The sequence below is a fragment of the Pezoporus flaviventris genome, unplaced genomic scaffold (genome assembly GCF_033815535.1).
Source record: "Pezoporus flaviventris isolate CSIRO_AGI_PZ_B2104156 unplaced genomic scaffold, CSIRO_AGI_Pfla_v1 ptg000007l, whole genome shotgun sequence".
NCBI classification, from domain to species: domain Eukaryota; kingdom Metazoa; phylum Chordata; class Aves; order Psittaciformes; family Psittacidae; genus Pezoporus; species Pezoporus flaviventris.
In genome coordinates this window covers 44,029,017-44,043,655 of record NW_026892555.1, presented here as the reverse complement: position 1 = coordinate 44,043,655, position 14,639 = coordinate 44,029,017, and the positions used below count along the sequence as shown (strand labels likewise).

The 14,639-nt window shown below is 41.5% G+C and overlaps 2 protein-coding genes across 4 annotated transcripts in view; both read right to left on the bottom strand.

The window, feature by feature from the left end:
* Positions 1-650, bottom strand: part of GAREM1 (GRB2 associated regulator of MAPK1 subtype 1) — a 101,216-nt gene extending 100,566 nt beyond the window's left edge. Inside the window, exon 1 of the mRNA XM_061448582.1 lies at positions 423-650. Coding sequence (XP_061304566.1) covers positions 423-543 — 121 coding nt within the window. The 5' untranslated portion in view covers positions 544-650. The remainder of the gene's footprint in view (positions 1-422) is intronic.
* A 7,262-nt stretch (positions 651-7,912) lies between these two features.
* Positions 7,913-14,639, bottom strand: part of LOC133266882 (ras-related protein Rab-10-like) — a 31,667-nt gene continuing 24,940 nt past the window's right edge. For all 3 annotated transcript variants that reach the window (XM_061448579.1, XM_061448581.1, XM_061448580.1), the window contains one exon: positions 7,913-8,339. In XM_061448579.1, the coding sequence (XP_061304563.1) occupies positions 8,265-8,339 (75 nt within the window). In that variant the 3' untranslated portion in view covers positions 7,913-8,264. The remainder of the gene's footprint in view (positions 8,340-14,639) is intronic.

Genomic DNA, 14,639 nt, shown 5'->3' with positions numbered 1-14,639 from the left:
ACGGGATTTAGCTACTGAATACTCCTTCTTATTTGGCCTTGGTACAGCATCACCTCATCACAGCACTGGTTCTCTAGTACTGAAAATGCCCCTCCACGCTTTCACTTGAGACTGCGAAGACCTTCCTCGGGGGGCAGCTGACAGCGAACAGGCTCCGCCGAGCTCCTCTGGGGACACACGGTAAAGGCGACATTACCCAGGTATTCTGGTGCAAAGCATCGCAGGGACTTCGAAGCGAGTCGAAGCCTTGCACCGGCACCCGGCAGCGGCAGATGTCGGTGTAAGGACCGCTCGGGAGGTGAAGCCGCCGAGGAAAGCGGGTACCGCGGGTGCTCTGTCAGCCCGCCCCAGGAGCGGCGCCCGGTGCCCGCCCGCCCGGCCCCATCCCGCAGAGCCCCCCGGCCGCCCGCCGCCCCACGCACCGCTGTCCAGCCGGGCGATCTGAGGGAGCCGGTAGGTGCTGACGAGCAGGTCCAGGGGAACGGCCACAGCGCTCCACTTCATGTCCTTGAGGCTGCAGCCCAGCGGCGGGCCGGGGTCCATCTTCCCGGCCCGGGGAGGGGAAGGAGGGAAGAGGGAGCCAGACAGGCAGGGCTGGCGGGGTGCTCCCACCCGAGGGGGGCTTCAGCCAGCGGGCAGGGGGACGGAGGGAAGGAGCCCGCCCCGCTCAGCGCCGGCAGCCCCGGGACATGCCGGGCTAGGCAGAAGGGGAGGCCCGCTAGGCTACCGCTGCTGCTCCCGCCGCCCCCCGGGACCGGCTGGGGCCGCCCGCCGCCGCGCCTGGCCCAGGAAGCGCCATCCCAGCACTGACTAATCAACAGGGTGCGAGCAACGCCTGCGCAGCTGCCGCTCCTCCCCGCGCCGAAAAGGAAAGTGCCGGGCTGCCCGCCCGGCCCGGAGCGCCGCCGCCAAGCCTGTCCCTCTCACTCCACCCTCCGACCGCTCGCCCGACCTGCAGCCCAGACACCGCCGCCGCGCAGCGCCCCGCTGGGGCGAGCCGCAGGTGGCCCCGTCCGTGCCTGGGGACGCAGGTTGGGGACGGGCATCGGGCGGAGCACAGGGATTTGTAGGGACCGCTTCACTGCAGAAGGGAATGGGGGGTTCGTCTGCTGCGCGTTTGCATTTGCAGCTTGGAGATAAAATGTCTCGCTCCATTCATTAAAGCAGTCTTCAGCAAGTGGGTTGAGTTGTGTCTTTGCAGTATTTATGTCTTCGCAGTCTTCTGTGAACACAGCCTGGGAGAGCTGAGCTTATTCAGCCTGGAGAAGACTCGGAGACTCTGTAACAGCCTTCGAGTGCCTAAAGGGGGCCTACAAGAAAGCTGAAGAGGGACTTTTTACAAGGGCATGGAGTGATCGGACAAGGGGGGATGGATTTAAACTGGAAGTGGGTAGATTTTAGGTTAGATATAAGGAAGAAGTTCTTTACTGTGAGCGTGGTGAGGCACTGGCATAGGATGCCCAGAGAAGCTGTGGCTGCCCCATCCCTAACAGTATTCAAGGCCAGGTTGGACACAGCTTGGAGCAACCTGGTCTAGTGGAAGTTGTCACTGTCCATGGCAGGAGGTTGGAACTGGATGAGCTTTAAGGTGTCTTACAAATAATTGTATGATTCTACTTAATTTAGCCTAGGAACTTTGCCTGTGAAATTCATCCTATGTTTAAAAAAAAAAAGAATTCCAATTAGATGGCAACTTTGGTTATATATCTACTATTATATCTATTATATCTTTTATCTGTGACACATGAATGGGCATTTCAAGTATGAAGAGTGGTGCATAGAAGTTAGAGGAAAATCTTTGACTTACTTCTATCAATCATCACTACTACACCTGCAAGTATTACACGTATTGTGTATTCAAGGGTTTTCCAGCCACAGGGGAATTTAAAATAAACTACTAGTTCTCTTTTCAAAGTGTCTTATGTGATGAAGTCTTATGTGATCTTCCTAAGATATTTTATTTAATGTTATATATTGTAATGCATTTTTATTTCAAGACTGCTAGACTGCAGAAACTCTGGGAAATGAAACCAGAAAAACGAACTCCTGGGTGGTGGCATTGCACTGTGCTTAAGTTTATTTTGCTCACTCTTGTGTCAAAACTGTTTATTTTATTGCAGCAAACTTGGCTGCATTTACGGCTGTACTGTCGACTAGAAACATAGAAGTGCCTTTCAGTGATTTGTAAAATGACTGGAAACATCCGCAGCTAACATCTCTCTCCAGGCTCTGTCTTCCACGGTGTGTGTCTTTGGGACTGCTGGGACAGCAGAGCTACGGGAAGAGCTGTTGTAGGAAGAGCTTTCCCACTGCTCCCCCTTCCTCACGTGCCTGGTGCAGGGCCGGCCGCTGGTGTGTGGCCTTGTAGCTGTGGGTGCCAGCAGCACCGCCGGCACAAGAAGGGCAGAGACAGACACGCTCTTGTTCTGGTCTTCTGAAAACAGAGACTGGGACTTTATCCATGCTCTCCAAGATAAAACAAAGACCCTGGAAGCACAGAGGATTACAGAAAACCCCAAGTTTTGTTGCTTTAAATGGGTCTGGGTTGGTTTGAACCTCATCCTGATACAGGTCTGTGCTTTAGCTCTGTAGTTTGGCGCTGGGATTTCCCAGCACTATGGTGTCTATGCTCAACCATGCTGCTGTTGGATTCCACCTACCAGAACAGTTAGCTTTAAAAATATGACACTGGGTTATAATTTATTTTTGAAGCAGCTTCCCCTTTACAAAGCTCCCCGACAGCTTTAAACAACTTAAGTGAATTAAACTATTGAAGTGCAAAGTAATATAATAGCTAAAAGCATTATTGGTGGAATAGAGAAAGCTAAAGCACGGGTTTAGCTTGTTCAGGTTTTACTAGGTTACTGGGTGCAGTCTACAAGGCAGAGCAGATCAGGTCAGACTGGGATTGGACAGGACTTGCAGCACTAGTCTCTCAAGAGTTGGTTTTAAATGGTATCTTGGGTACCATTAATTTCAGGATAGATACCATCTTGAAGTGTATGCTTCTCTCAGACATCGTGCACTTCTGTCTAGGAAGAAAGGCATCTTTCACACAGAAATAATTGCTGCTGATTTTTCTATAAAGACTTTTTCATTCTTCAGATGGTTTTAGATGTCCTAGGGCTTTTAAGTCTGTGTTCATATTACTGTGCTTGTGCTCTCTCTAACCACTAGAAACCCAACCCACTCTTTCCCACCCTACTGAAACAAGATGCATTTTAAAAACATGTAACTTCCAGATACCATCTAAATTTCATTCACTTATTTGCAGGCAAAGAGATATCATAAAGCTTACTAGTATTTAAATGTCTCACTGGAGCTCTTAGAGTGATTTTGTTACTTGTTCTAACTGTGCTATAGCTCAAGCTCGAAATATATTCATATATACATATGCAGTATACAAATCACCAGCACATATGAATCTCAGATGAATTCTTGGTTTAATTACACCTGTGTATAATTAACACATTAGATACAATAATTTCTCTAATGCCTAGCAATGCCTTAGTGTGATCTCTTACCAGTCTCCTACTGGTGCAAAATGCCGTGTCCGACCTCTAGAGGAATCTCCTGTCAGTGGATCCACCCCAGGATCAGGGCCTCAGTTACACAACATCTTAGTTTTCCTGTATATGCTTTTCAGGTGGCACTCACAGACAGCCTTTATGTATCAACAGCAAATTGTTGCCATAAAACCATATGCAGAGGTAGGGGGACTCGGAGTAATTCCTGAAATTATTCTTAAATGCATTTTGAATTGACTTTCCTGTTGATTTCACAGCATGTTTACGCAGCAGTAAAATCTCTGGTATATATTTATAGCATCGCCAATAAAATGGTTTTTTAAAGCATTTTGGATCATCATCAGTTCAGTCTATGCTAACATTTTAAATGGAGCTGTTCACAACAAACTGATTTCAGTATGAACATGGTAACATGCTTTATATGTTAGTATGCATACACCGAATAAAACTCAGAGCCTTATATGAGCAAGTTTCATGTGAAGCCATCATAGTATATATTTTTTAAACCCCTATGAATTTGTATTTCTTCTTCCTACATGTGATTTGCCTTTATATCAAAGGCCTGATTTTCATACTAAGTATTTACAAGTCCAATGGGAAACAACAGATGTTGTGATCATTTCAGAGTTACATCCTGAATACCTACCTTTCTCTGAGGTCAGGGGGGAAGAGAATGATCAATTTGGTATAGGTGATGTCTGTGCATCTCACATTTTGAAAGAGAACATTATTCCTGTCCTACTGGCAAAATCCAAGCAATCTTTGCTTATGATATGTATTCTGAAGAGATCTGAGGGTCTGGTGTGAACATTCACCTTTATCTTCTATTTCACTGTAAGAGATGACCTCATTTTTCCAGTCAAATCCCTTATTTAACCTTCATTTACTCTAAAACTTCCATCTAGGGGAATCTGTACGGCGCTATCATCCAGCCAGCTTTGGTGTAAATGAAAGATAACTCCCATCCTATTTTCTAGTTGGGAAAGTGCCTCCAAAGTTTGCTGGGAGTTTTTTAGGTCCTTTCTAGTGCTTTTTTTCCCAGTGGCATGCTCCTATGAACATAGTCGACAATGCATATGCTTAGAAAAAAGCAGTTATTTTGCTCCAGGAGAGCAGAGTATGGAATGAGGAGATCACTCATGCTACCTGGCAGGTTAGGTGAAGCCCACTGCACCAGCTAGCAGGGGTGAGGCATCCTGCAAACACTGCATGGAAACCTAAACATATGCATCTCCCTAAGATGAACCAATGACAAGCTCATACCTAAGCCACAAGTAGTAGAAAACACTGTGAGAAGTAAAAATGTGTAGAAGAAATTACTGTATTTTAAATTGTGATTAGCTATACAGAGAAGAAATTAAAAATTACAAATCGATCTGACCCTCTTTTACCCATTTTCATTGTTAGGAAGAGGAGGAGGAACTAAGTTAAGACTTAGAGAACTAGTAGCTAAACTTCTACGAGTTCAGGGCAGCTTAAAGTTCTCTGGAGACCCACTGCTAAAGGCGAAACTGCAGAAGTTTATCTACACAGAGGAAGGAGAGGAAGTGAAAGACGAACCTGGCTGAATAATAAGACCTTCAATGACCTGAAATAAAGTAGAAAGGCAGTCAAATTACTAAATTATTAATAAACATATGGCCTACATATGGACAAAACCAGAAAGATACAGTCCCAAAATGTTAGAAAACTGGATTTAAAAGATAGCAAGGATGTTAGAAAGATGCATAGTGAGAAGAGCAAGGGGAAAAAAATGGTCTGGTTTTCCATAGAGAGGGAAATCACCTAATTATTGGTGGCACCAGTATGCTTAATGCCTTTTTTAACCTGAGTCTTAAATTTAAAAGGCAGATGCGATTTCACTACTAGCACCACTGATAAAGACCTGAGAGCTTAGGCTAGGAAAATGAAGAAATAGACTGGAAAATACTTACCTAAGTTAAAGATTTTTTGATAGAGTGACCCTGATGAAACTCCTTTAGGGTTCAAGCAGTGTTAGAGCTGCTACAGGTTATCCCTAGGAATCAATATTGGGAATGAGTCAGGTTCCAGAAAACTAAAATAGGATTGCATCTCTCTCAAAGGGTGGAAGGAAGCTGCTCTACAAACTGGTTAGCTGAATTTTTCAGTAAGAACAAAAATATTCAACAGGTAATCCAACCACTTGGAAGAATCTAGAAAGTAATGGTATGAGAAGTAACAGCATGGGTTTGTCAGTAACAAATAATACCAGATCAATCTAGTCTACTTCTATCAAATGGTAACAGGCTTTGTGGATAGGGCAGAAAGAGTGAGGATCACAGGATTTCAGATGTGCTCTTAACTGAAAAAAGAATACGGCCTAGACAAGTATATAGAATGAGCACAAAATTATTTGGGAGTAATTAGCACTTCTAAGCTGAAAGGATACATTGAATGGGATTTCACTGAGATCTGTCTTGGATCCAGAACTATTCAGTACTTTCATCAACATCTTTGATGACTGAACAGAGTACACTTATATTTGGAGACTGTATCTACAGGAAGAAGCTCCAACTATGCTGGAGTACAGCATTACAATTCAGAAGGATCTTGGCAGACTGGAGAAGCTGAAATGCCACTGAATAGGGAGAAACAGAAGGTTTTATGTATACAAAGCAATAATCGACTGCACAAGAACATGGAAGGATAAAAAAGCAGTTCTTCAGAAAAGAAATTATGGATTACAAGCAGTATTAGGGTAGCTTGCATTATGCTGATGCTGGGATGCATAAATAGGAGAATCACAAATGAATATCATAACAAAAAATAATTTTGATCTCTCCAGCTGTTATTATCTGAAATAGTCTGCTCAGTTTTTAGGTCTGCGCTCCAGCAGAGTTGAGAACCAACTCAAAAATACTGAAAGGAGAGAGACAAAAATGGCAACTACAAGGGAAGGCAGAAGGGACAGGAGTTCTCTGGCCTAAATAGAAGATGGAGGGCAGTCAGAGTTGTTCACCTACATCAAGAGGAAAGGGAGAACCTGCTTTCCGTGTGTACCAGTTAGGTCAGCTATTAGCAAGCTTCCTGCTTGCCAAACTAGCTAAGTAAGGACTGAACACCACTTGGAGAGACAGTGAAATTTCCATCTCTGCAGCTATCTAACCATCTTCCTGCAGTACAGTAGCAACAGCTGATCTGAGGCTGAGGTAAGACAAGGACCCAGACAGCCTCTCAAAATCCCTTGCAGCACTGTCTTCTTCCTCTGCTATGACTGCAAATAAGACAGGGATTATCCTTTGTTCCCTGATTTCAGATTCTGCTCTGAAGGCTAGTTTAAGTAACTGGCGATGACGAGTTGTCAGGAGTGGCTGTGAATCTGTAGCCCTTCCCATCCTCTTGCAGCAAGCATACTAAATGGCCTAGTGTGCAGTAACCTGGCAGTACACTCAGACACATTAGGTCCCATGCGCTTCAGAAAGCACTTTCCAGTTGAGCTCACTGTCTCAATACTGAATTTAATAATAATTTGATATTATAACAATCTGAAACAGCCCTCAGAAAAGCAGGCGTAATTCAGGAGGGTAGTGACATTCCAGAACAATAAGTCAGTGCAGTTAAGTTATTCTGGATGTGCTGGGATAGCTCACAACACGTTTTGCACAGTAGTATTATTCATTCACAAATTGTGATAAACCAATTATATTAACTAAGCAGCAGAACCACATCTCCCAGGGAAAAAAAAAAGTAATAGCACAATATAATCACCACAATTCTTCAGATTTCCCTACTTGTGTTTTCTTTCTGCATGTCCTGCAGATTTGATTTGTGTTTGCTTTGCTTTTGGTTAAAGGAAGAGAAACTGGCATCCTGGTTCTGCCCTCATTTAAATATAAATAAAATCTGATATCCTCCACTGAAAGTAAAGATATCACATACTAGTATACAACAGACCACAATAAGCAGAATCAGATACCTGATGTATTTATATTTTAAGAAAATAGCATAACTCTCTCACACTATCAGACAAGTGCTGCTTACCCTTTTAATATTGTGAACATTTATGACAAAAGGAATTTTTGAATACACAGGTATGTTGCTTACACCTGCATGAATTATTACTATCTATAGGATAATAAAAGTTTATAATAACAAGATAATTATTACTGTATGCATCCTGTTCTGTGATTTCTGCTTTCTAAGGAAGGTTAGTAACATACTGATCTTGTATATGGCTTATTCTTTCCCTTACCTTTGTAACCTCCCTATTCAAGGGTATTCAAGTGACACATTTGTTTCTGAAATGGATATAAAAGAAACAAAGCCAAAAATTCCCAGGTGACTGTATTAAATATCCACTACTTAAAAGAGGTGTTATCTGGGGGACAACATAAGTGATGTCATGCATCAAAAGGTTCCCCATGTGATGATGTAAATGTTTATTACATGAAAAGTCTTGTATAAATAACAGGGGGAAAAAAAAAAGTCAAGGTATTTTTTTAGTAAGACAAAATTAGTACACTTAAAGAGTTTATTTCTGAAAACATTTACATGCAAATGCAGTCATCCTGTGATGCATCTGTTAATTCCAAAGTCAGATAATTGTTTTAACTTTACATTAAAAATATGAAAATATAATATAAACATGTCAAAACATTTGGCAACAAAGTTTGTTTAATACAAAGGACGCCTAAATAATGTGTTTTGGAATCAGAGGCTCACTTTTAAACACCTGTGTGTTCCTTTGCAATAGTTAATACTTTCTGATGAGAAATTTCAGAATGCACAGCACGTTCTCGTCTTACTTTCATTTAGATCCACGACATTTAAGTCATACAATAAACAGGAATTCTGTAAGACAAACAAAAGCAAACAATTAAGATAACTAGAACACAGTTAAAAAGCTTTAAATTTCACATATATTAAAACATAAAAGATTTCGGGGGAGTCACTGGGTCAAACATCTCTCCTAACCCTGAAGGTGACAGATGATAGAAACTGTCTTTTGAGGAGACACTGCAGATAATATGAACTGATCCTGTAAATCTTTACTCACGTGAATGGTTCTAGATGGACAGGTTCTTCTGCTGACTACACCAATTTTCACTAATTTGCAGTTAAGTACCCTAATCTTTGACGGTTTTGAGCATGAGGTGTAAATATCCAGTTGAAAAGAATAGCAAAATATAGAAAATCAGTACCCATTAAAAAAGGCACAGGCTATTAATTGCTTTAAAGGATGTTAACTTGCTGTGTGAAATTCACTAACATTCTGTTTCCTTGCTTCTATTTAATAACAAGGAATACCCCCAAATGGAAGCAACTCAGACTTTACCAAGATAAACTCTCAAAATAGCACCCCACCCTTGTAAAAAATTGATGTACTGATTGCAAAAGCAGATTAAAAAGAAAATAAAAAAAAAATCCGCACAGGCAGGACATTTGCTTTCAGCACTAAACTCAACCGGATAATTTGTGCGGACCAGAAGGACACAATCAAACACAGAACAATCAAAGCCAGTTGTGCAATACAGTACGTGTTGCAATCTTGTACTCTAGTACTATGAACACTGAACCCTGAACTTGGGCACAGAGGCATAGGGAATATTGTCACATGCCTAGGAAAAAACAAAGAGTCCTAACTTCTCTACTTGCCATTCTTCTCCCTGCATCTTGGCAGGTTTACCAAGTATGTAATGGTAAACAGAGAAGTAAGTGCAACCACTGGATTCACCACATTCCTCTAAACCCAAACCCAACAGCCATAAACAACCATTTCTGACAATAAAGAGAAGCTTCCAGAGAGGACAGCTATCTAAGCTGGGATGCATGAATTTCAAGGCACAGGGGAAAAAGGAAGAGTGGGGGAAAAAAACGGTATCATGTAGTACAATTCTAATCATTATTCAGAATTGAAAACTTAGACCTAGAATGCCACAGGGTAGTTGAACATTGACTACATTCAGAACAGCTCACCTAAAATTACTCATCTGAATCAGAACAAGGGGAATACAAAAGGTTTCTCCATCTTACAATAAGCCTCATGCCTTTGGCTGAGAATATTTAATGCTACCTAAAATTCTGGAAAAGCATCATGAAATTTGTTGCCTTTATCCTTCTGTAGCCATAGCTTTAGCTCTTCCAGCGTGCTATCTACCCTGTGTCAGGGCCATCCCCATGAAGAGAGTGGCTGAGCCTGTTCCTCTCTGGGGCTGCAGGGACCCATGGAGGCTGCCACAGTGTGCCCTGCTTGGGGGAGAAAATTAAATACCTGGGAAGGAGTGGGAAGGGCTAGATAGAGGCAGGAGCAAAGAGTAGGAAAGGTATTGCAGTGTGTAATCCTCATGATGGACACTGAAGCTGTCACCAGTAAAATTATTAACACTTATTATTCTGACTCTAGGGCACTGGAAGACTGTGGCTTAGTGATTTTAGGAATTATGTTGTTAGTCACATATACATCATGTATGAAGAAATATAGCATGTGAACATGCTTTTTTTGTTGGAGTGACAAATACCAACAGACATAACATTTTTATTACCCCTGTGAGTTCACACAAATTCCAACACACAGCTTCATAACTTCTGCTTTATTTTTTTTACACAGTTGTGTGAGGTGCCTGAGTACAGGCATTAGCCATTCTGATTTGTGCTAGGTGGAGACAGCATTCCATAGTCTTCAGGCATAGACAATAAAGTATGAAGAACTTGCTAAAAGAGGGAACAAGGCAGACTGAAAAGGACACATGCATAACCCTGTCATCTCAAGAAACAAGACATAACTCTGGTTCAGATACAAGGTTCTGGGGAAGGGGTGAAGTTTGGGAAAACAGTGGTATGATAAGAAATTTATAATCACTCTGTTGAGACCAGGAAATAACACTAAGCATTGAATACTGTGGACATAAACTAAGTAGGTTTTGTTTCACAAATGCTTTTTCTTCAGAAGAAAAAAATCCAGTTTAAGTAGTTAAACAGTTCTAGAAAAATCCCTGTTTGAACAATTTCAGGATTCAGGCTTCGCTTACTTAACTTTAGAGGAAACAGGCAATTTGAACATGTAGCAGGTTATACCTGATTTCATGTTTCAGTTAAAGGGGAGAAACTTGCATGTTCCTTAAACACTGAAGATGAGCATTTGCAAAAAGTTTATTACTTCATAGTACTTATGGGTGGTAAGCTGTTCATGTATTGTTAGCAAGGATCCTCAGTGCTGTAACTGATTAAGAATGGTGAAATATATTTGCCAATGAGATGGCTCATATACTCTGCAAAATCATTATCTGATAGCAGTTAATCAATGAATTAGCCAGGACAGAAAGACAAGAACCACTGTTCCACAAATTAAGAAGTAACAGTTTGTTTTAAAACTATTTAAAAGTTGAGGACTTTAAGAATCACTTCTGTTTGATAAGACTACTCCATACATGATCTTCATCAAGCAAATAGGGGCTTGGCTTCATTTATGCAAATGTGCTATACACACATTTAAAAAGTGTGCATTCATAACCCATATAGATGGGTTGAGTCCCATGAGTCCCATGAGTCCTTGCATGAAGTACTGAAACAAAGATCAAGCAATTCCACATAATGCTCAACTTCAGCCAAGCATTGGGAGAGGTGGGGCACCCTCCTCTCCTGAAATTACAGCAGGGAGGTATGCAAATCTCTCCCACCTGTGAGAACAAGGCAGGCAGCATTCCTTCTTCAAGGTTCCATGAACACTAACCCTTCCAGCTCACATTTCAGCTCAGCCTGTTGTAACTCACTCCTCAACAAGCTAGCCAAAAACAGAAGAAAACTGAAAAGGTGAGAAGAACCAAAGTGGTACCAAGAAGCTTGAGTTTCCACTTTGGCATCTTGGGCAAAGTGGGTTTTGAAAATACCAACACAGACACAGATACCGCTCTACCCTGCAGTGATTTTAGTCAGTCATTGAAACTTCCTGCTATCAAATACTAGTTTTTCCTGTTCAATAGCACAGCAGACACGTCTCACCTAACAGGCAGGCATCTGGTTCAAGCCAGTTTTAGGCTTCCTGCTCTTCCCCCTCCCTAGCTCTAAGCAGAGTTTGTACCACTGTTGTCCAATAGATACCTAACTTCTAGACACAGGAATTATCATGAGATGGCTGAGATCCCAAATGTTTTTGGCAATTTTTTTCCTTTAATCAGGGAAAGAAAGCTAAGCTGGTATGCAAAGGGAAATGTCATAGAAAATAAGGAAAACTCTTTAATAGGCTTCTAATAAGGTAAGTTTAGAAATCTTCATTAAGATCAGCTGCCTATTCCTTGCTAAAACCTGCTCAGATTTGCAGTGCCATACCAACGTGCATTCACCTATGCTAGCACCAGTTATTGGTATTTCTATACTGGTTTTGTTAATTTGGAGGTGGGGTTTGCAAGAATTACAAGATTTTACTCTATCCATTTCTATGTCTCCAATCAAAGTCAGATCTGGAGTGCTTGCTGGAAAATTAAGAGCTTTAGAGAAACAGAAGGGACTGTAACTAAAGTTATTATTATTTATAGCATCTTTAAATTCTGAGGATTATTCTTCTCTCTAGTGACAAAATGATCATACATCACCACCACAATAATTTTCTTGCTCTTTAACAGTGATAATTGGCAAAGACTGGCTAAGCATGGCACAGAACTTCATGCAACCAAGTATCTGAAGGGGGCCTATAGGGATGCTGGGGAGGGACTCTTCATTAGAGACTGTAGTGATAGGACAAGGGGTAACGGGTTAAAACTTAAACAGGGGAAGTTTAGATTGGACATAAGGAGGAAATTCTTTCCTGTTAGGGTGGTGAGGCACTGGAATGGGTTGCCCAGGGAGGTTGTGAATGCTCCATCTCTGGCAGTGTTCAAGGCCAGGTTGGACGAGGCCTTGGGTGATATGATTTAGCGTAAGGTGTCCCTCCCACGGCAGGGGGGTTGGGACTAGATGATCTTAAGGTCCTTTCCAACCCTAATTATTCTATGATTCTATGATTCTAAGTTCACATAACTATTGTGCCTGAACTGCCAGTAGAGAGAGCTGATACTAAGATGAGTCCTGCCATTTTCTTGATGTGTATTTTCCCCGTATTCTGTAATTCAAAGTACTTGTTCAAAATCCAGGACTCTCCTCTCGCAACAGGAATGGGTAGGACAGAGCACAAGCAGTATCAAACAAGAGGTATGGATGTATTAGTAGGTAAAGTAATCTTTAGGGTTACAGAGACAGGAGCAGGAGAGGAATCGGGGTCAGGCACAGCAGGATCTAACTGCTGCAGACCACCTTCCTCAAGAAATGGGGATGAAGTCCTAGCTCCCAACGCCTGCTATTCCAAAATGTCTAAACCATCTAACCCAATGGCAAAGTGTGGGTATCTATCCCCCTCTTCTGTTACTACCGTATAGACTGTAACAGTGTTGTACTGCAACTAGTTATTTCACAAACTTGAGAAGACAGTTTTGCTGTTACTCTAAGGTTCCTCAACAGATCATCTATGCAGGGATTAATATAGTTGCACCTCAAAACCCCTATTTAAAAGAGAAATCTCAGCTTCAAAGTCAAGATCTTGCAGAAAGCAACAAATGCCAGAAGTAAGTCAAGTGTGTAACATTCTTTGGTCTCCTGGAGTTTATTTAATTTTAATCATATGAAACCATATAGGCTGAGAAATGGAGTCCTCTATAATCAGTTTTAGAGACTGGTGAGATAGTGAGAGAAAGGCACCTCGAAAACAAAATTTTATCCTAAAAACATAGCTCTCTTTCCATTGGATAGAGATGATTCTAGATAACTCGACCAGTCATGTAAATTTCGGTTGGCTATATTTACATGCGGAGATGCAACCCCTATACTCACACATTGTGATTAAGTTTTGATCTACACTACCTAATTATATAATACTGTTTCCAGAAGAATATCTGGCTCATTCAATGTCCAAAACAGACCATTTTTTTTAATTAAATGAGATAGTGTAGTTAAATTATGCACTATGTTGCACCAGTACTTCATTCGCTTTGCTTTAATCTCTGCACCTTGGTTCCCATGTGTGCAATGCTGAACATCCTACCTAATGTTACTAAGAAGATGAAGCTAAAAATCTAAAATACAGTATGATGAGCTTTATGAAAAACCTCATGAAGAAATTAATATACTGTGGTCAGTATAAGATAAATAAAGGGCAAATAAAGCATGGGGCTCCATGCATAACTGAGGATAATAAACACTAAATGTGCACTGCTGGAGACAGAGGAATCTTTTGGACAAACTAATAATTCCATGAACCTTGGCAATAATGAAATCTGATTTCCTATGGATTTTGGTCTTGCAGTGAATTAAATTTGATATCTGTCATGCAAACTCAGCTGGAATGGCTGGTTGAAGCAATTTTCAGTCTTCCTCTGTAATACTGTATGAGCTAATGCTGGTGAATTTCCTTCGGCAGACTACCCTGCTTCCCCTGCACTCAGCACCTTCTTCTCAAGGAACTCCTTGGGAGCTTAATTATCTTTTAGTTTGACCCGTCAAATCTGTTTAAAATCAGCTAGCAAGTTCCAAAGGTGCTTTAGGAGCAAATGAATGGGGTACATAGTGTAATCTCAAAAATCTTGTTGCCATAGGAAAGGAAGGCAGTGAGATGAAGGGAGAACAGAACTGAGGCCTGCTACTTCTGAATGTTCATCTCAAATGACATCCATCTGTTAAACATTAAATGTTACTCTCAAAAGCATAGGGCAAGGTCTTAAATGGATTTCGACTGTTCTCGCTCAGCAGATCCATGTTTATATAATAGTGTATTAAAATAATCTTAATAGTCAATCTCTTCGGAGGTAGGCAGAACGTAAGTTTTGGTTTGTTTCATAGCAGTCTTCAGAAAAGGACAAAAAAGTTCTGGTTTTCCCCCTTTTTGATCACAGTTTCCCTCCTTCTGCTCCTAGTTTAGAAAAATACCAACCACCACACCCACAAAGACAAAAATACAAAGGCTTGTCATAGTTTTTTAAAAAGCTAGCTGAGAAGAGTACTACTCATCAGCCATGGAACCAGACAACACAAAGTGCAAATACTAACTGCATTCTGGGTGGTATTCTGGGGGATTTTAGTCGGTTTTTTGAGGACTGACTCACAAGAACAAATAGCTCACTGGCAGCC